Below are 22,198 nucleotides of genomic sequence, written 5' to 3'. Positions count from 1 at the left end.
CCATGCATACCCGACCCTGACCCGACTTCCGGACCTCCACCCTCTTCACCTCCGGAGTCATAACCTACCGCTGCCGTTCCGATACTCACCTTCGGTCCTGGCAACACACCTCCTCCTTACCTCTCCGACCCTATCTCCGTCCGCTCCGATACTCACCTCGGACCGAACACCGCCCCTCTCGCCACCCTCCTACTACTCCGCTCCCCCTTCACAACACCTCCACCCTCCCGTCATCCTCCTACGCTTCCCCCGTCCGCTCCGATACTCACCTTCGGACCTGACTACTCTCCTTTCTGCCACTCCTTCTCCCTTACCTTTCCCCTCTCTCCTCCCTCTGTTACTCCTCCGCCACCCTTCCGCCAAGTTACGACCTTCCACTGCTGTCCTGTACTTCGCACTTGGACACTGCTCGTACCTTGCTCCGAGCCTCCGTCATAGTCCCTACCTCGGACTTTGACTCCACCTTGGTCTTAGTCCATTGCATTGGTGACCTCATACTACGTAAACACCATTGCCAATATCCCTCGGACTTTCAACCCTGCCTCCGTAACCTCCGTAAGCTCCGCAACCCCCGAGCTTCGCGGATCGCCTTCGGCACTCTCGCCGCTTGTAATGTATTTCTCACGTTTTCCCCTCATCCCTATTTGGACTACTGCTTCCTCCTATTCTAGCCAGTTAGTCATCATCCCCACTTCCCCTCATCCTCCTGCCCCTCTGGGCCTCGCCCTCCCTACCTCCTTTCGGACGTATCACAGGTCCTGCCTTATGACCTTCGGTACCGCTCCGCTCCTTCTACCCTTTGTTCCCATTCGGACGTCTTCGTTCCGATTCGGTTACCCTTTGTTTTCCTTGTGCTTTTGCCCCTTCCATTATATATCGGCGCTTGTACATACTCGTTTTGGTTTAGTCCGAAATCGACCTGAAATGCCCCCTAGAGACTTCCTGCTCACCTACTGTGAAATTAAGGACCAAATGGACAAACAGCAATGGCACAGCGCTCCGCTTGAGTCGCTGAGGCCAAGGTCCCTCCACGCTAAGTCTCCGATTCCACTCCGGAGTCGTCTGTTTCTGCCCGGTTCTAACAGACAGTATCCAGCAGTTAGAAATCCACAGATATGCAGATCAACTGCAGATTATTGATAATATGTTCCAAAATTGTATTTTGTTAGAATGACCCTGATGAGAGCTTTCTAACAATACCAAATATGTCCATATTGGTGAAGAACTGACAGGGATATGGGGAAAATGGCACAAAAGAGGGTGTCAGATGCCAAATTTGGAAATAACAGGTCTGAGTGGTTAGATAGGACTTGGAAAAAATATGGAAACATGGGAGGGGTATCTAGGAAAGTGGGATATATTTTATCCACAGATAATCCACCTATCTGCAGATTAGAAACCGCGGATATTATCCTCTCAAAAGCCAAATCCGGATCCGCAAATTTTCGGATAAATCTGCAGATATCTGAGTGTCATCTGATCCACTAGGAGCCCTACTTGTATGCAAGTTCTTATTGTATTTACAGACTGCACATATGTATAGGTAAAGGAACAATGAATCAGTTCTCTTACTTGAGACTGAGACCGCGCATATAGCTTATTTTCATTACACATCCGGACTAAAAATACTTATGCAGCACATTGGGTGTTTGTTGGCATACAGTATAAGTGCCATTTATACCATGCAAAATGGATTTGAAGTCCCATTGTAACAGGGTGCCCAAACATTGAGATGCATTGCAATGCATTGCAACGCGTCGCAACGGATATCACGTGATGTTGCGGATTTGTAACTTTTCCGACAAGTGCAACTTGCTGGCCTATTATTGCAATCAACTTCAACCTGCCACCTAAGGAATGTACCTTTCAAATATCATTCCTCTTGCAATAATTCCAGGACCAAAAGTGCCGAAGGACTTCAATTCCTTCCTACGACCACTTGTTGATGACTGCAAGAAACTAGCTCTAGGAGAATGGGCATTGGATGTAGCTTCTGATGAGACTTTCAAGCTGCATGCTTACCCAATTTCTTTCCATGGTGACATGATTGCTATGAAGCACTTAATGAACTTTAAAGGCCCTAATGGCATCTCTCCTTGCCCAGTTTGCCATATTATGGGTGTAAGGAACCTTGATGGTGGGACAACTTACTACATCCCTCACACACCTCCTTGTGATCAGCTGCAAACCCGTGATACATACTGGGATGTGCCAGGTCATCTGCTCTGTTCTGAGTCCGACACCCTCTCAATGATCAATTCCCTTCAAGGCAGTGCTAGAGGCATAAAATCGAAGCTTAATAAGATCCAACAGCAATCTGGCATCAATGGGAGCAGTGTACTCATGGAGCTCCCATCTGTTTCAATCTTCCACTCTTTCCCCTGTGACTGGATGCACCTCTATTTAGGAAACCACTCAAAAAACTTGGTTGCACTGTGGCAAGGCAAATATAAAGGCTTGGACAAAGGAAGTGAAAGCTACCATATTCCAGACAATGTCTGGGAAAGAATCAGACTGGAAACTGCTCTAGCTGGCAACACAATACCTTTGTCTTTTGGATGTCATACCCCCAACATCTGGACAGAAAAGAACCTCTTCACAGCTGAGGATTGGGCTTCTGGATGATTCACATAGCACCCTATGTTCTCAGAAATTGATTCAACCATCCCAAGTATTACAGGCACTTCAAAAAATTCAACTCGATCCTTAAACATACTGTCCAGTATTCTTTTACAGAACAAGGTCTAGATGAGCTTGAACAAGACATTGTTGAATATGTGAAAGAATACGAAATGTGAGTTCCTTTCATTGCTTGAGCTCAAGTTTTGTTCACAAAGTAGCATCTTGTCAGAGTCGGGATTATTGTCAGAGGCTGGGATATTGTCGGTGTCGGAGATTGTGGCAGAGGTCTGTTGGAGCGCGCACGCGCGGATATGCGGGCGGAAATATGCGGCGCGTCCGGAAGCGCTGTTCAAGGTTAGCAGAGTGGGATCGCGGCCTCAGCGACTCAGGTGGAGCGCTGTGCCCTGAGCTTGACGTTTGGGGGAGATCCCGTATTTACGGATTGACACTCACAGCGGACTTCAAACAAGACTTGCGGGCGGAGCGGACCTATAGGAGGAGCACGGACTCCGCGAGCACGGACTCAGAGGGGGGGAAGCCCCCTTTGCAGAAGGAGAGACTCAGAACAGACAGGGGGGGTACTCTAGTTGATTTCAGACTGAGGTCCCCAAAAGTATTTACAAGGTATATAAATAGGCAAGAGGGAATATAGAAAGGCCGGTCAGTCCGGCATGGTCCGGCGCGGAGATAAGCGGGGATTGTCAAACTAAATAAGGACAAGAGCCCGGGAACTGGAAAGGAGGAACAGATCACTAAACAATAAGTGGCAAGGGTTATTGATGAATAACTGAATGAGATCAATAACCTAGTGCCAATAAAGAGGGGATCAAATGCCGATATTGGCAGGGAAGCAAACAATAAATGGCACTCGGCAAGGAATGAATGATAAGCTGCCAAGTGACAAATGGCCAGAGGAAAAGCGGAGGTCAGCGCGCGGCGCCGATACAAGTCCGCAAATAAGCGGGGTCGGTGCGGTGCCGACACAAGTCCGCGAACAGAAGTTGATCTGCCAGCACTGTCACACAAGGACAGCATGAAGGCCAACAGAGGTACAGAGGGGAGTGGGAGTGTTGACCTGACCAGAGGTGTCAAGGGCAACCAGAAGTGGCCAGAAGGTGCAGAGATGGGCAGAGGGTGCGAAGTGGGCAGAGGGTGCAGAGTGGACGGAAGCGGGGCATGGCTGTGACCACATAGCGGGAAGCGATGAGTGTGGTTCAGATGGAGACAAGGCAGGCGTGACTGAATGCCGGGAGTGCCAAGGGCTCAGGAACTGGAGGTAAGGTCGGAATACCGGCAGGGTCTAGGTTCTGATTCTTGGCCAAGTCTCACGCAGTAAGGCAGGGGGCCAGACATGGGGTTGGGGGCTGGTTAGGATGGGTTTCGGGTCGGCGGATTCGCCTATCGGCATTGGTTCGCCGCTGACGGAGCCCCAGGATTTGTCGGTCATGACACATCTCTGCTTCCCAGTATTTACTACCAATTTTCAGCACAGCGGTTACCCACATGCCCCCTCACTTTGCATGCACTCCTTCACATCCCATACGATATTCGAAATAATGGCCCACCATGCAACAATTGGACCTTCATCATGGAACGGTGGTGTGGCTCACTCTTACCTGCCATCAAGTCTCGAAAGGAACCATTTGCCTGCCTTGCACTGAGACAGTTCCAGGCAGCACAATTATTTGAGGTTATCAACCAATATAACCTAGCTGAATTGATGCCAGCAAGATGGGATATGAATGTCCCATCTCTACATGAGAAACGGTTTACGAAATCTGCTTGTGGGTATCCCTCATTCTACTTGATTTGACTAACTTCCCCCATCTAATCTCTTTTTTACCCAACCCTGTCGTCCAACAATACATCCCTGACCTGAAAATTCGAAAAAAGATTGCTAAGCATTTGAAGACCTCTTTCGGTGGCTCAATCAAGTCATGGCTGGGTTTCCTCCCACAAATGATGCCACACTGGGGGAAAGTTTGCATCGGAAATGGAGGTGATCTTATTCGAGGGGCAGTGTAATGGGTCTATCACCTAGACTCGAGACAGAGAAGGGGGAGGGTTGTAGTGTGCGCAGGTGTGGTTCGTGGGGCTGGGTTTTGGTCGTGGGGCGCTACCAGGTCTGCTAAAACCTCAACTAAACACTCACCTACATCTCTCTTGGACGTCAAGGCTGAGAGTTATGAGCAGAGGGATCTTAGATGTAAGCAACAAGCACAAGGGGGGCGTTAGGGTCGTGTATGGCATCTTTGCCACTTGGATGTAACTTCTGCTTTCCCCTTCACAGGTCTATTCATGTCAGGGCACACACCCTGACTAGCCCGGACCTGGACCCGCATCTGGACCCGCTTCCATCCGCTGCACTTCCTGCATGCGCGCACGCTCCGCGTGCCGCATGCTCTGGGCCCGGTTCCTACCCCTTCATGTGACTTCCGGGTATCCCCGGAAGTTTTGCTGATATTGTGGCCACTGTGGGAAGATGAGAAGTTAGCTTCCTTCTCATCTCCTTACCCACAGTAGAGTTGTGCCCTGGACAGGGCTGGTTACACCACAGGCTGTGGACCATAGGGGAGGGTCATGGGGACCTGGGAGTCGTCCCCTGACAATTCAGTACTAACTTGTTATGTACAAGCTATTATCTATTTTATATGAGTTGGAAATGGAATGAATGGAATGGGGGAATGTAAATGGGCTGTTAGGCAACCGTAAATAAGGAATGTCCAATTGGGAACAAGGAAACAATAAAAGAAATATGAATGAATGGAGAAAATGTGACAACGGGTCCGAAATGGGAATTGTGAAAGTTAACTCCGCAACACTTCGCCACAGCGCCCACCTATCCTCCCGTCAGCAATCTCCTCGTCTCCAGCTTTCCAACGAACCCTCATTCATCCCAATTGGTGCAGTAGTTCTTGAGATGTGGCCATTGACAGGTGCTGTCAAGACCACGTGAGGCTATACACCATGCTGAACCATCCGAATATGGGGTTTCCATTCTGGGAAATGCTCCGTGGGCAAAGGAGGAAGGTATAGCATCACCAACAGGTAGAAAAACGGCTGGGTTGTATGTGTGGTTATGGAGATCTGGAGAGGGGTGAAATTGGCAGCATGGTTGGGTGTGGGAATTTGGCTTGGGACTGTCGGGAATGATGGGGAAAATATGGAAAAATATGGAGTGAGTGTATGGAGTGTTGGATAGTGATAGAATGAGCATCGGGAGCATCAGCAGATATGTAGTGTGTGTTGGTGGGTAAATTCTGCAGAATCCGACTTTTTGTGGTGCACGGAGTTGTCCCCACAACAGTGGTCACACAGGAGAATGGCCAGCGGAGCATCCATGATGCTTCTTTCGTTCATGTAAGTGATCGTACCTCTGTTTGCATACTAACCCAGTGTGCTACTTTGTTTATGACAGTATGAATTATTTGCCAATGCAAATGCCCACCGCCCTCAGGCCAAGGAGGATTTTGTTCATACCATCTACTATGGGCATCTTGAATATATCCTTCACTGCACCATCCCACTGAACCCCATATCCAACAATTCTGAACCCAAAACCATCCTTTTCGCTGTCATAACTACTTGTGATACACAGGGACGCAATGTGTAAGGAAGGGGTGGTGATTTACTTATTCCTTTATTATTCCTTGCTGTACTTTTGTATTTACATATGTATGGTGCAGAGTCGGGTAAAGGGTTCTTTACTCTTCTCCACACCAAGTCGAATACTAAGTTCTATACAACCTAGATATCGACTGACCTGAGGACTGAAGAGGCACCAAGGTCGGCACCCACACCGACCTTACACAATGCCATGCTAGAGCTGACATATTTCAAGACTGTGACATCATACATTGAAATCATGGACTTAGCCTCCATCTGCACAGTGGTTGGCTGCATCTGGGTTGGTACAACAGAACCTCAATGGGCAATAGTTGACCGGGCTCGCACCATCTTTACAGATGACTCACTAGCCACAAACATGTCCCAGCAAGGCGAACTCTAGCTTTTGTACCAGTACTACCGCAATCTCACTTGGGTGCTATATGCGTGCAAACCAATGTCAAATTTCCATCATATTATTTCATTAGAATTCCATCATATCGTTGTCCTCACCTTGGTAGACTTGGGATGTGCTTAGATACTGAATAAAAATCCCATTTGACTTCTGAGATTCCCAAAATGATAAAATCATGCTCCAGCAAAGCCGTGGCAAGAGTCTGCCAAATGACATGACTAAAATCCTGTTCCACTCAACCTCCAGCACTGTTAGAACTGGGCGAGGGCGGACGATTCCGGAGGGGAACCGGAGACTTAGCAAGGAGGGACCTTGGCCTCAGCGACTCAAGTGGAGCACTGTGCCATTGCTGTTTGTCCATTTGGTCCTTAATTTCATAGGTGGTGAGCAGGAAGTCTCTAGGGGGCATTTCAGGTCGATTTTAGACTAAGGCCTAAAACGAGTATGTACAAGCGCCAATATATATAATGGAGGAGAGCTGAGTGATGAAGTCCCATAGGATACAGGTTCCATAGGATGATAGACAAGTCGAGAGTCTTTGACTCACGACTTCGAGTTCTCATGGTGAGAACTGCTAGAGGACTCAATATAACCAGACTTATAGGACATGTTGAGAGTTGTACAAGCACACAGGTTCAGTTGAGTCACAAGAGGGGGTTGTTACAAGGGACGGTGCATGTCAGGGCACACACCCTGACTAGCCTGGACCCAGACCCACATCTGGACCCACACTCGCACCTGCATGTATGCCTCTGCACACCGCATGCTCTGGGCCCGGTTCCTATCCTTCATGTGACTTCCGGGTATCCCTGGAAGTTTTTGCCATATTGGGCCACTGTGGGAAAGTGAGAAGTTAACCTTCTTCTCACTTTCTTCCCCACAGTAGCTCTTTGCCTTGAGACCAGGCTGTTACAGGTTGGGCTGTGGGCCATAGAGAGAGGGGTCATGGGGACCCAGGGATTGTCCCCTGACAGCGCACAAGACAGTTGTAGAGTGTAGTTTGCGGGAACTGCCTTCAGCAGTTTCCATACATGATGCATGACTATCTACAAATGGAAAGGTCACAGGAAATCCCGTGAAACACAAACAACCTCGGCCAGCACCAAAACCCCAATGGGGAAAGCTTTGCATGATGGGGGGGAATGGAGTAGAATGGGTAAGGATAGTAAGGTATCAGGATAGAGAGCAAAAGAGAGAGAGAGAGGGAGCAATGGAAAGGGGAGGTCTTTGACTATGCAGTGGATATGGTCATTGGAGACTCTGTATCTGTAACAGGTGTCACGGCCGTGCATTCCGGCCCGTTCCCCGCCCATCCCGATGCCGCCTGAGCCCATTACCGCTATGCGAGCGTGAGCGTGAGCCCCGACTTCAGCCCTATCCTCCCTGAGGACTCCCTGCTCACTCCCCTGCTTGCCCCTAGGCTCCCCTGCACCTGGCCGACTCCCCCACAGCCACACCAACCTTCCCACCCTGAGTCTGCCTCCAGCACCACGCCGAGTACGACTCCTCTACCCTGCCCACTTGGCCCCTACAGGGCCGCTACCATTCCCACGCCCGACTCCAGCCCAACTCCGAGTCCAGCGCTGCTACGATACCATTGCCACTATCGCGGCCCTACACTCTTTCCTTTATTTATCTGTTATTGTTTGTTTTGACCCTCAGTCATTGCCGGCCACTATGTGGCCAACCCCGCTCCTTATTCTTGTTTGCTTCTGGACCCTTCGGCCTCTGGCCCGGGTCCGCTTCCATTCATTTCTTCCTCCTATATATATCCTGTATGATACTTTATTGTACCTTAGCTCTAATATCGATGTGACCACGACCCCTAAGTCCTGACCCCAACAAGGCAACCCCAGTGAGTCCGAAATGAGGGCCAAGAGACAGCTAGGGGGCACAGCACTCCCTTTAGAGTTGCTGAGGCCAAATGCCCTACCCCCGGGCCTTGTTCGCAGCATCACAGCCATCACGGCCTATAGTGGCCCGCAACGGCGACCCTCGGTGCCGACCCCGGACCAGTGTCTAACAACAGGTGGCCACTGCACACTTTAGTAGCCATTGAATTTCCAACATATACACCACCTGTGCCATCATCTGTAAACCCTTATGTCCCACCCCCTTTCCTATTCATGTGCCAGAATGGACAAAAATGGGTACCTCTGGCCCCATTTTTGCAACACCCATGAGGATGAATATCAAGGATTTGTTACTGGATATAGTCCCCCATCAAAGAACAGATGCAAGAAATATAACATCTTGAGTCAATGCCTGCACATAGTTGTGTGTAATGGAATGAATCAAGATGTGTAACTGTCAGGGCACGCCTTCAGGTCACTAGCATAAGTAGCGCATTGCCACATGACCCATATTCCCATCAACTTCTTCTTCTTTTTCACTTCTTCATCTCCAGTTTGATCCAGTCTGCAGCTGTTGGTTATGATGCTGCATGATCTTCTATCTTCTTTGATCCATTGCTACCAGTTATTAGTTAGTTGCCTGATAGCTGTCTCTATCATGTACATAAGACCTTGTGCTGGCATGGGCATGTCCCCCAGCTTTGATATCAACTAGGTTTGTGGGGCCTTCTTTGTTGCGAGCACGCATGACCCTGACAGTAACTTAGGCATGATGGAATGCTTAGTAATTGTAAATTATAAAGCCCCCCCCCAGGCAAAAGCATGAGCCTAAGTGTCAGGGAACAAATGTCAGTTTGTGCTAGTGGTGGTCCCAGTAAACTAGTTGATAACAAGAGTGAGGGACAAACCCACTTGCTGCACTCCTGTATATACATAGAGACTGTATGGACTACCTAATCAATACAGTGGAGCTCAGATCAAATTGGATTGGCTAGATCAGTGTCAGGGATCAGCAACGACCCTGGACCTTGTGCTGGCTGCACATATGCGCATGGGAAGTATGCTGGTAATTCCTGTCTACTCCGCTTACCTAAGCCCCAGTGGCCCGGATCATCTCTGGCATTGTTCTGGAACATTCTATGATCACGTGATTCTATCAGCAATCCATTTGGTTTCCTTATTGCCGGACTCTACATGTATATAGCTGACCCTAAGATGGGGACATCCCTTTCCCCCAGCTTTAATCACAACTAGGTTATCAGAGCAACCTGCACGAGCACGCACATCCCCTGACAATCAGGCTGATTGGAAACATTGGGATGATTAGATCTCTCCAGAGTGATGGAGATTGGGTCTGTTTCCCACATGCTACCATCAGTGCAGACCTGAAGTGGTGCTCTGATACTAAGCCCTGAGCTTTATGTTCCCCAGCTTCACCACACTAGGCCAGTGGCTAGCCAGCCATCAGCACCAGTGGCATCAGACTACTCCAACAGGGCACCCCTTCCTCTCACTCTCAGCTCAAGCCTTCATCAGGAAACCTTGAAGGCTGGATTGAGGTGATTGCAGTGATTTTAATTCAAAAATTTGAATTGGTCAGGATCAGCAAGGGTTTTCCAATTCAAATTTTTGAATTAAAATCACTGCAATCACCTCAATCCAAAGTTTCCTGATGAGTTTTATTCTAAGATGTACAGGACCCTAACAGCCAACACATTCTGGTCTCTGGATGCCTTCAAAGTCAAATTCCAAAACCAATTGCATGCTTGCCGATCACATATCAAATCAGCACTACTAATATTTAGCACTTGATGGTGTGACCTGGGTTGGTGCATGTGTACTTAGGTCCATTAATAGGTGAGTAGTTTCTGATTTTGTGGACTACCTGCCAGTTTCTGAAAGTCACAATGCGATTCTGGAGTGCCATTGCCTCAATCGCAATACTTCCCATCGTCGCGGCTGATTTCTACACTGCTTTGGTCAATTGCAACACTAGTCAGAGGCTGGAAGTCGATTGGGCCATCGTCGCTGCGAATGTCATCCCTGGGTCTCTAGGTAGGTGAACCAAACCTAAAACGGAATTGGCTCCTGCTCTTAACCTATGTTTACCTAACAGGCGCTTGCGAAGATATAGTGCAGGACTGGATCGTTGGTGTTATTCACATTGGGGGAGTGACGATCGGCTCGATTTGCGGCACGCACATCTTAGTGGATGGGACCTGGGACAACTGGTATACAGCTGGACACCGCGGAGAATGTTTCAAAGGTGATGGAGGCACGAAATGCAGTCGTGTGTCGGACGGTGCGGAATGCCAATATTCGGTCGTGTCGAATTGCACCGGCGCTCCACCCTTCTGCGATTAGCACCAGGATCTGGTGGAGCAGGCGGCAGCCCATGTAGAATACTTAACGAGGCCGGAGCCCTGCCAAGTGGAAATTAGTGCGTGAATGCATCTGCATCCAGAAGCCGCGTGAACAGAAAGGGTGCGAAGGCAACGGAGACGATAAATCCGCCAACTCCTGAGGACAATCATTTTCATGGCGAGGGAGGGGGTTCCCTGTTCGAATAAACAACTTCGACATCGTATATGAGGAGAGTCAAAAATTTCCGGAGGACCCGGGAGCGAAGAGCCCATTCCCAGAGGGGAACCGTGCATCCCCTGTTCTATGCATAGACCAGTACTACGCTCTCCCGTTCCGACAAGGGGCACTTTGAATGCATGAAGGGGAAGAGGCGAAAGCTTCCTGGACTAGATAGCCGCGGAACAAGGATATGGCTTAGAATATCCATAACACCGTGTCTGGCATCCATAGCTTATCTATTGAGCTTTCGCTATCTTAGTAGCTCACATCAAGAGCACGTCCCCTGAGTTGGGTCAAAGGCAGAAGAACTATGTACTAGCAGTGGATTATCGCGCCAGGCAGTATGGAGGAGGTTAAGGAGTGTACCCACAGTGGTTGATTCCGAGCTAAACTACGAGCGACTGAAGCAGGAGTCTGGATTTAGATTGGTGGAAACAGAGCAAAGTACTCGACAGTGCGGAAGAACTGCATGGGATTTTAAGACGCCTATATACGATCATGATTGAGGGACCGTGTATATAAGTGACGACGAGAAAACAGAGAGTGGCGTGTAAATATCAAAAGCTCGCATATGGGTGGGCTAGTTGGAGTGGTGGCCAGCTGTGCAGAGGAATGGGAATCTTCAGTTTGCATGACCCCCAACTGAGCCAGTTGGTGCCTCAGAGCGTGGAGAATACTTGTCTGTCTCAGCTCGGACCCTACAGTTGTCCATAATGAATATACTGCCTTCCACAGCTAGTAAAGCCTTATATGGACTTCGGATAAAAACGTTGTCCGTTTCCCCAGCTACGGAGTCGCAGCGAACACCCGAGCGCCCAAAATCTGAGAGCGATCAAGAGTTGACCGCACAGCAGCACACAGCCCTTAATCATCCTTGGATCAGAGTTTCGGGGAATGGCACGGTGGTCGATGGGCGGCAGGAAAGGTTCGGACCCAACTGTCATGCAAGGACAGAACCGCGTGCTGTTAGTCCATTCCTGGAGGGGTTTTAGGCGCAGTAGACGGAAAAGGGAAATGACCATGAGCTAGGAAACGCGCCACTGCTTGTTTTTTTTTTCTTGGCCGTCCGGTAGTCAGTCAGTGTGACGTAATGCACTGGGATGGCGTGCGCATACCTTGTACCAATTGGAAGCGGCTGCACGCGCGCTTACGCATGGGCTTAATGTGGAGATCGGTTTGAAAAAACTGGAACGGCCCTTCTTGGGGTATAAAGGAGTTGTCTATGCAGTGACATTACGGACACGAAGCCACAAACTCCCATCTATATATGACCGAAATTTGAATCTCGGGACAGGCTTTCAGATCCGGTTACGTCTCCCTCTGGCTCCATCAGGGTGGTTTAGGATTGGAGTGAGGTCACAAAGAGGCAAAGCGACAGTTCCAACGTCAAGAGTTCGATGCAGGCACGGAAAATGGGCTGCGTAGTATGCACGACGGTGACGACGACAGAGCTAATGTAGGTGCTCGGGTAAGTGAAATGGGGAGATGCTCTCCGAAACGGAGGCTGGGAAATCCCGCGGTTAAACCGAGACTGGGAACGAAATCGGAAGGGCTGTTGTTGTTGTTGTTTATTCTGGATATTTAACCTGCAAACTGTAGGCTGCTCGTGAGAGCGCCAAGGGCAGGGGTCGAGATAAATACACAAAAATAAGGTGAGAAAATAAAGAAATAAGTCCGATTCGGGTGTCCTTAATCTCTCTGATAAGGCGTTGCCCAAATGCTGCTCCACTTTTGAGTTGTCGTGTTGGGTTGACCGTTTTTAGGTGTCGGTTTCGAAAATGGGATGGGTTCCGCCTTCCAGCGGTGTCATATCTCGGGGTGTGTCTATTCTGTCCTTCTCTCTTTCTCGTATGCTCCACTCGCTGACAGAAATCCTGCTACCCTCTCTATTCCTTTCTCGTCCACCAGGAGGTCGGCAAGGATCAGTTCACCTTCATCGTCTGGGAGCAAGTTTCGGTGGTGTTCGTGCTTGGGACATTCGAGATCGGAAGGGCGTGTGTGTGTGTGTGAGTTTTGGATATTTAATGTGCACGTGTAGGCTGCCCGAATAAGGTGCCAAGGGCACGGATCAAAAGATCTGACATTACGTACAAAGAGAGGAAGTAAAGCATATGGTTGCGTGGGTTCGGAATTGTTGGCCAGATGTCGAAGCGTGCCTCTTGATGCTTTGGAGTATCGCGGCGAACGGGATAGTTGAAACAGCTCCTGAGAATGTTGGCCGGACGAATGCCTTCGTGCCTCTTGGTCTTTTGGAGAACCGTGCTTCGGGAACAAGGGGAGCTAAAACCGTTATGCGCCCACATGGGAGCCACCTGTTTTAGAAACCACCCGAGTTCACAATTGGTGAAGAGGGAAAGAAAAGGCTGCCCAAGGATTCTAGTCGCTGTGAGCATGATGGTAGGAAAGTGGAAGATGGTGGAAAAAAGGTGGCACAGAAAGGTGAAAAAGGCCAACACAGGATAACACAACATGTTAGTGCTGTCCATGCCGTTATCCATCACAGCAAAGGAGAACCTCTTAGACCCAAAACCAGCTAATCAGATTGGGTGCCAGGGGAGCCTCTAGACCATGGCATGGTGGGTTCTCATCCTAGAGGGAAATTGGAATGGTGTGTTTCAATATATACCTAAGTATGGAACCCTGAAGGCCTCTGGACAGCTCTGATGTCTGCAAGTGCACCCCTGCCTCTGCTAGGCCATTTAGTTGCCTGCCCTGCAAGTCTGCCTTTGGACCACCCTGTAAGGGATTAACCTTACTTCACTATAATTCCCATTATAGTGATGCTGTTATTTCGTTATTTATTTGTGCCGAGATATGTAATTTACATATATATACCTTGGAGTAGTTGTAAAGGCCCAGTAGCCTTTTACCTCCTACCCCATTGAATATACAGCACATTAAAGCTTATATTTAGATGGAATATCTGAGGCCTGAGGCAAATGGGGGAATGGAACATTACTGTCCCCAAACAAGTAAGCAAAACCTTTCACTTTTTTAAGCTAGTTTCCTTTTACAATCTCAGCACTGCGATTGGCACTGGAACCCTACTGTGTCCCACACATGTTGTCTACCCTGACAATGCACATCATTGATCATGCACACATTGTCTAGCCCAACAATGTGCATTTGCACTTAGTTCTCATGCACAAATCACATGTGCGCTGTAGGAGAAATAATATTCAAAGAATAAAACAATGATCTATCAGAATAGTCAACGAACAGGTGACAAGTTGTCAGGGACAGCTCCAAAAGTGGCGAGGTCCCTGCACGCAGGACTCGGTGGGATGAATAGCGGCTGTGCATAGCAGCGATCCCATCGTGGGGTGAGCGTCCCCGACCACTTAGTGTGAAGTGGGAAGTTGAGAAGAAGGCTGCTTCTTCTGTTCCCACCCCAGGCACTATTATATACATGCAGCTAGGGTCACGTGGAGGAAAGCCACGTCATCTCCGCACACAGCCGCACCTCCCTGGGTGTCTCTGTGGGGGATCCCAGAGGTGGCCGCTCAGTAGGTGGGAGTGTGCATGGCACGTGCGGCGATCAGGGGGCGGGGTTAGGTATGTGGTAGTACACAGAGAAAGGGAAATCAACTGTGGAATAGAAATAGAAATAGAGATAGAGAGAAGGGGGAAAATGGGGGAGGAGAGATGGGGAGTGATAATGGGGTAGTGCAGTACGGTGCGGGGTGTGGCGCGGGGTCAGGCAGGTGTGCCCTGACACAAGTTCAGACGTTTAACAGATCTCATGATCTTTATGAGACTGGACAGACATTAGAAGATCATTATAAATTATCCACACCCATGTAGCATGAGATTTAATCTACTACAAGCATGCCTAGAACCTGGCATAGGTGTAATATTCAAAGAATATATCCCTACAACAAGAAAATAGCACATAGACGACAGAATAAGAAGGAACATTGGGAAAGAAATGTAAATATCTCGGGAACCAGTAAACTTTTGACTGTAATCTTTTTGCCATCTGAAAGGACTGTTTCTAAACTTTATCCACGGTTTTGTTTCATTCTAAAAGCTTCAAAACTGACGGAGATATCGCTCAAACGGCGAAACACCTTACAATTCATATATATTTATTTGCTAATTCTTATAAAAAGTAATGTGACTCAAGGGAAATATATTGGCGCCCGGAGGTCTGGCGGACCAAATACCATATGATAGAGTATTCCCCGGCGCGGGCAGACAGTTTTTGATTGCATCAGAAGAGGAGAAAATGCTAAAAGAACCGGATCTTGTATATTTTCCCATGATTCATCAAAACTTTTTGATTTTAAGCTCAAATAAATCGGAACAAAGGAATGATTGATGATCTGGATCTCGGATCATAAGCATGAAGTGATTCAGAAGTTCGCGAATCAGTTAATTAATTGGGAAAACTCTAGAACATTAGTAATGATGCGGCTTCACAAAAAGGGGTCAATTAGAGAACAGTCTAGAAAGTTCCTTTATAGCCGAGTCATTTCTAAAGATAACCGTTCGTAATTAAGGCGGTGTAGAGCATAGCTTCAGCGCTACAAGACCCCGCTAAGATCGGCCCAAAAGACACAGAAATGAATTACTTATTGCTGAGTCATGTCCTAAGTCCATTATTAAGCTTACACAGCCCAAGCCCCTATATCATTCTAGAACTATCTATAATACAAATGTAGCACATGTAACTAGTGCGAGGTGTGGGAGTAGAGAGGCCTCTGAAAAGCATAAAAGGCCGCCGCTTCTGCCCCCTCTCAAACCTCAGGTAGAAATAAAAGTTTAATTCTCCTCACCAGTAGTTGGTTCATTTGCTCCAAAAGATAAAAGCAAATATTAGTTGTTAGCTAATATAAAACTAACACGTCACTCTAAGCGTGAGTTAGGGTCAGTTAGACACAGCTGAACAAAAGTGTCATAGTGAGAATTAGTGAGAATTTGGTGGAGGGACTTCTTAATTGAATAATCTCTCAGCAATACTTGGTTATCACACCACAAGAAAAAAGTGAGCGATCCTGAACCTGCTAGATAACTAGCACGCACTCTAAGCGATAGAAAGAGCAGTTTGGTCACTCCTGTATTGAGTAACATTTATTGCGGAATTATTTTATTAGTAGTTTTCCTTCAGTAAATTATCAGGAAAATCACATCCTACTGAAAAGTGGTATATCTAGGTGTAATATTGACTAGAAATCATAGTAAAGTCAATATAGAATTTTATCCATAGACGATCTATACGTCAGGTGAGATCGTTGGGGGGTGTTTATTGTTGTTTAGACAGTGAACAATTATATATTTGGCAACCAAAACACGGTCAGTACGCAAATCAGCACAAACTCTAATATCGTTATTGGACGTAGGAAACTGGTTACATAAGGTGATCCAGCTCCGCTCCTTCAGTGCTGTTCCTAGACACACACTCACCTAGGCTATGCCTCAGAGTAGAGGCCAACCCTCCCAATCTCAGGATCTGGGAAACCCTGACTCCCCTGATGGGTCAGTGTATGATGAGGATGATATCCTCAACTATGTGCCGACTATCATTCTGAAAGTTGCAACACTCCCGCTCAACACCCCTGGTGCTGAGGCTGATGTTGACCTCATCCAGAGGTACATTCAGTGGCATCTGAGCCCTGATGTTATAGGAATGGAGTCTCTCATGACCATGTCGACTGAACATCAACCACAGTGGGTCTTCCTTGTCCACATCCTCCCATCTCTTTCTTACATTCTCCCCATTCCCCCCTTTCTTATACACTCACTCTGCACTAAGCTTTCCCTTATTGGGTTTTGGTGCTGGCTGGATTATTTATTCCATTTTGCAAGACTTCTCGTGATCATTCATATTCAATAGTTAGCATCATGTTCATGTATGGCTACAGCCGAGAATGTTAGAACTGGGCGAGGGCGGATGATTCCGGAGGGGAACCGGAGACTTAGCAAGGAGGGACCTTGGCCTCAGCGACTCAAGTGGAGCGCTGTGCCATTGCTGTTTGTCCATTTGGTCCTTAATCTCATAGGTGGTGAGCAGGAAGTCTCTAGGGGTGTCATATCCGTACAATCCCAACCTCCGCTCCAGGCTCCCAGAATTCCGAAACTACTCCAGGGCCCTACTTCCCTTCCATCACCTTCTCCTTGCCGACTTCCAAGAGGTCATCCCACCTCCGGCTCCAACACCACCTTCGGTCCGACTCCGGAACATTCCGAGTCCAACCTCAACCTCGACACCTTCCAGATGAGCACGCAACACCTATGCTCCTGACTCCGGACCTCCGCTCCGGAATCCTGGTTGCATCTCTGTCTCTGGAACCTCCAGTCTTAGCTCCGACCTCGGACTTTGACCCCACCTCCGCTTATACCCATTGTATTGGTTAGCTCATTCCATTTAATTATGTTTGCCAATATTCCGGAGTTTAACTTCCGAGTTCGGACTTTCCGGACTTATGTCGGACCTTGCAACTATTGCATTGTCCTATTCAATTCTGCTATTCTCCCTCATTCCTATTTGGGCTGCTGCTTCCTTTCTATTCAGTCAGCTAGCCATTCCCCACTCCCAACCTCCTTCCTTCCTCCTTGGGCCTTGGCCCTTCATTCCTCCTTTGAGAAACACCATTGAGTCAAACCCTTGACCCTCAGTGTTTTTCCTCTTTCCAGCTCCCTTTGTCTCCTTTCAGAGTACCCTTGCTCCTTTTGATTCCGGACCCCTCCTTATATACAATGTACATAGTAACTTGTAACCTCAGTCCGAAATCGACCTGAATTCCGCCCCAAGAGACTTTCCCTCTGCTAGATCCGAAATTAGGGACCCCCAGGACAACCAGCAATGGCACAGCGCTCTACCTGAGTCGCTGAGGCCGAGGTCCTTCCATGCTAAGTCTCTGATTCCACTCCGGAGTCATCCGAATCTGCCCATTCTAACAAGGGCGCATTTCAGGTTGATTTTAGACTGAAGGTCCAAAATGAGTATGTACAAGTGCCTGTATATAATAGGGAGATGAAAGCACAAGGGAAACAAAGGGGGTCCAAATCGGAACGAAGGTGTCCAAATCGGAACAAAGGGATGACAGAAGCGGAGTGGTACTGAAGGTCATAAGTCAGAACATGTGGTACATCCAAAAGGAGATTGGGAGGGTGAAGCCCAGAGGGGCAGGAGGGTGAGGTGAAGTGGGGATGATGACTAACTGGCTAGAATGGAGAGAAGCAGCAGTCCAAATAAGGATGAGGGGGAAACATGAAAGATACATTACAGAAGGCGAAAGTGCCGAGTATGATCCATGGAGCTCAGGGGTTATGGAGCTTACGGAGGTTATGGAGGTGGGGTTGAAAGTCCAAGGAATATTGGCAATGGTGTTTACATAGTATGAGGTCACCAATGCAATGGACTTAAGCCAAGGTGGAGTCAAAGTCTGAGGTTGGAACTATGACAGAATCTCGGAGCAAAGGTACGAGTGGTGTCTGAGTACAGGGTATGGGACAGCAGCAGAAGGTCGTAACTTGCCAGAGGGTTGGTGGGAGAGGGTCAGAGGAAGGAAGAGGAGGAGTGTGAGGAGGAGGGTGAGGAGGAGGGTGGCGAGAGGAGTGGTGTTTGGTCCGAGGTGAGTATTGGAGCGGATGAGGGTAAGGTAGGAGAAGGACAGAAGGGTGGAGGTAGCATGAGGGGTGAGGGGTGGTGTGGTGTCAGGTCTGAAGGTGAGTATCGGAACGGATGGCGGTAGGGTAGGACCCTGGAGGTGGCAAAGATGGGGGTCCAGGAGTCGGTTCGGGATCAGGTATGTATGGATATGACAGAGAAAGATGGAACAAAACGAATCACACACTCCCACCTTCTGTGCAACAACTGTAAACCTCCTTGTGCCAACATTGTAACGTCTGTGTAAGGTTGTATATGTCTTGGACACCATCTATATGGGTCATCCCTACCGAGGTTGACAACTCTAGCCATGGATCGTCAAGTTCATGTGCAACTCAACTCAGGTATGCACGAACATCTTCTGTTACGACTCACATCGCTTGCCCAGGTACCGGGCTCTCGTCTGTCTCACCACACAGTGAGAATCTGGTTAACTCTATAGACAGATTAGTACTTGATACAAGCCTGTTCCCCTCATCACCGGTATGCTCTCGCAAGCACCAAGTAGCGACTGATCCCACAATGTGTCATTCGACCTATGAACAACTACCCCCCCCTGTCACCAGTATGCTCATACAAGTGCCAAGTACCCATTGACATGAACACAGACTGTTTGCCAAACGAACAGTCATATACCCCGTTGCTGGTATGCCCATCTGGGTGCCAAATTACCCATCAACCCAACCTCAAGAAGCTCCCTCAAGGAGCTGGAATCCCACTCGTTGCCAGTATGCCCATCTGGGTGCCAAGTACGTGTCAACCCAACCTCAGGAAGCTCCCTCAAGGAGCTGTTATATCACTCACTACCGGTACGCTCCCTCAAGCGCCAAGTACCCATTAGCCCCCTGCCCTCGACTGGTCCAGCTTGGGATATCCCCTTTACTTGTGATCCTATACATCCGTGCATGGTACGCTCACATAACAAGCGCCAAGTACCCATTGCAGCAGACTCCCATTCACCACAAGGTCCCAGCTTTCTGTCAAAAGCTCTAAGGTTATCAGATGATGCTCATTACACGATTAGGCCACCCTACATACATGAGGTCGACGATTCCAAGTCATCTATAAGGATGGAAAGAAATGGATTACCCAGAACCCATTTCTTTAACACCTGATCAGGTCGACATGCATGCATATGCATGCAACTTTATGTTCCAGAGAGTGGAATCAGACTGCCAGGCAGAACTCTGTGGAGTTACTTCCCGACTCCATGCACTCATGTGCTGTCAGGGACGCCTCTGGGGTCGAGGAGGCCCAGGTGTAACGCCCAGCACTGAGGCCATCGCGAGGTGTGGAGTGGGCATGCATAGTGACAGGCCCGATCTGGGACGATGATCCCTGGCCACTCAGACTGAAGTGGGAATCGTGAGTTGTTATTAAAAGGGAAGCTATGCTACTTACCTGAAGTGGGAATCGTGAGAAGAAGGTTACTTCTTTGGTTCCCACCCCAGGTACTTTTATGTACATGCAGCTTGGGTCACATGAGGTTTGCCACATCACCCCACATACAGCTGCAGTCATCCGGGTGTCCCCATGGGGGATCCCAAGGGTGTGTGCTGCATGTGCACGTGCTGGGTTGCACTGTGAGGCTGTCCAGGTCATCTGGTGCTGGGTGTGTCGTGCATGCATCATGGGTGGGTCAATAATACATAGATATGGGGAAAGGTCATCCATGTAGATAAAGATAGAAGAAAGAACAAAAGAGGAAAAGAACAGAAGGATAAAAGGAAGAACAAGAAATGAGAAACAGTGGTGAAGGGTGAGGGATGGAGGTGGGGTGAGGGTGGGTGGAGCCAGGTTGGGTGGGTGTGCCCTGACACCCAAGTGGGAGGCCACTGCCTGGCAGAAGCTGGTGAGCATCCGACAGGGGAGTGATTCCATGGACAAGGTCATCTGGGAGTTTGAGATACTGGGACCCACCTCATGGCTAGGTGATGTTGGGCTTGTCGATCACTTTGAGCAAGCAATCAACACCTGGCTCTGTGAGAGCATATACCATCTTCACCCCATGCCCACCACCTGGGCTGAATGGAAATGTGAAGCCACCCTCCTGGACAATCAGTGGCGATGCTTCCAGGCAATGCAACCTCAGGCACCTCCACCCAGACCCCTGCTCCTGCTAGTATGGTCCCCACCAACCACAACCCCCTCTCATGCACACCTCACACCTGCACCCCCACAACCCAGGCCCACAGCCCCACCCCATGACCTCAACTGCTCAAGGACTGACCAGAGGAGGAACAGGCTGTGTTACAACTGTAATGCCCCAGGGCATGTCACCTGAGACTGCCTGAAACCCGAGGTCCACCAGGTCCAACATCTCCACCTGGAAGACCTTTGGGTGTTGGTGGAGGGGCTGAAGGGGCAGCTGACAGAGGGACCTGAAGCAGAGGAGGAGGGGCCAGAAGCAGAGCCCTGAGAGGGTTTTCAGGAAGGCAGCCAGTGGGGGATGCTTCCTGGGCACCCATAGGGGGTAGCTCGTGTAAATACTGCAGTGTGCATGAGTCAGCAATGCCAAAGTTTCATTGAGTTATTGAAAAGAAGAGGAGAAAAAATGCATCCTCAGCTCATGAGAGTGAAAGGACCCCAGGGGTGATACCCAAAGTAGCGGTATCCCCACCTGCTGTCAGAGGCCAGGTTCAGGATGAGCAAAGATGTCCCTATAATTGGTGGGCTATGGCCTCAGCAACTCTGCCAGGAGTGCTGTGCCCAGTATCATGTTGGTGCCCTAATTTACTGACTGAGGGAACTCTAGAAAAGGGGGATTAACTCTAGTTGATATTTTCACTGGGGTGTACCATAACTACAAGTTATGTTTATATATAGGTACAGAGGGAGTCTAGGTGGCAGGCCTGTAAATGGCAAGGGCTGGGTGGAGCAGATCTAATGGGGATACAGGTTAGCCGACTGAATACTACTGATGACTCAGGTTACAGAGTTAGCGGGTTATGGCCCAGAAGTGGAATGGAGGGATCAGTCTGAAGGTGGACTTGCAGGGTAGGCAACTAAATGACCCAGTGAAGGTGGGGGTGCACTTGTGGACATCAGAGCTGTCTGGAGACCTTTGGGGTTCTGTACTTAGGGAGGTGTAGGTAATATATTGAAATGGGTGGGTGGGCCATTGGGGGAGTCAGAGGAGATTTTGGGATCTGGGTGCTCTGAAGTTGGAGATAAAGGAGTGGAGGCAATCCAGGATGGCTGGAGGTGACAGAAGGTGGTGGCAGTGGATATGACACCCGCTATTTACGTTGTTACCGGGATAAATCTGTGCACCACAAAAACATGGTTTCTACATATTTCAGCATGTAGAACACACACCATACACCCCAGGCTTTCCCCCAGTCCCCTACCCACTATACGATGCATTCCCCACACACTCCCCATTTTTCCATATATTTCCAAGCCCAATTCCGACCTCAGAGTCTGATATTGCTGCATTTCTCATGTCTGCAGCCTTTTTACTACAGTGGCAATCTTAACTGTATTTCACTTTTTTGCACTGGAGTG

The 22,198-nt window shown here is 48.8% G+C and overlaps 4 protein-coding genes across 4 annotated transcripts; all 4 read left to right on the top strand.

The window, feature by feature from the left end:
* Nucleotides 1-4,147: 4,147 nt before the first annotated feature.
* On the top strand, nt 4,148-4,339 carry EI90DRAFT_2887602 (uncharacterized protein; the record flags this gene model as incomplete). Its single annotated transcript, XM_039053973.1, has 1 exon — nt 4,148-4,339. A coding segment is annotated over one exon (192 nt), but the record flags the coding sequence as incomplete, so codon positions are not given.
* A 6,061-nt stretch (nt 4,340-10,400) lies between these two features.
* On the top strand, nt 10,401-11,005 carry EI90DRAFT_3085364 (uncharacterized protein; the record flags this gene model as incomplete). The annotated part of the gene is made up of 2 exons (XM_039062130.1): nt 10,401-10,551; nt 10,613-11,005. Coding segments are annotated over 2 exons (376 nt in total), but the record flags the coding sequence as incomplete, so codon positions are not given.
* A 468-nt stretch (nt 11,006-11,473) lies between these two features.
* On the top strand, nt 11,474-12,582 carry EI90DRAFT_208434 (uncharacterized protein). Its single transcript, XM_039052546.1, has 2 exons — nt 11,474-12,064; nt 12,231-12,582. Exons 1-2 carry the CDS (start codon nt 11,793-11,795, stop codon nt 12,502-12,504), a joined length of 546 nt encoding a protein of 181 aa, XP_038909383.1. The 5' UTR covers nt 11,474-11,792; the 3' UTR covers nt 12,505-12,582.
* A 429-nt stretch (nt 12,583-13,011) lies between these two features.
* Nucleotides 13,012-13,673, top strand: EI90DRAFT_3085358 (uncharacterized protein). Its single transcript, XM_039062129.1, has one exon. It carries the CDS (start codon nt 13,291-13,293, stop codon nt 13,540-13,542), a length of 252 nt encoding a protein of 83 aa, XP_038909382.1. The 5' UTR covers nt 13,012-13,290; the 3' UTR covers nt 13,543-13,673.
* Nucleotides 13,674-22,198: the final 8,525 nt, after the last annotated feature.

This window comes from Cantharellus anzutake (genome assembly GCF_015039405.1).
Source record: "Cantharellus anzutake strain C23 chromosome Unknown EI90scaffold_111, whole genome shotgun sequence".
Classification (NCBI taxonomy): Eukaryota; Fungi; Basidiomycota; class Agaricomycetes; order Cantharellales; family Hydnaceae; genus Cantharellus; species Cantharellus anzutake.
The sequence above is the reverse complement of the archived record's forward strand: the minus strand, read 5'-3'. Positions and strand labels throughout refer to the sequence as shown.

Coding starts and splice junctions, on each gene's coding strand:
- EI90DRAFT_208434 (XM_039052546.1), top strand. CDS start 11,793: ATGAATATACTGCCTTCCACAGCTAGTAAAGCCTTATATGGACTTCGG. Junction 12,065..12,230: donor GTTAGTCCATTCCTGGAGGG/GTTTTAGGCGCA, acceptor ACGCGCGCTTAC/GCATGGGCTTAATGTGGAGA.
- EI90DRAFT_3085358 (XM_039062129.1), top strand. CDS start 13,291: ATGTTGGCCGGACGAATGCCTTCGTGCCTCTTGGTCTTTTGGAGAACC.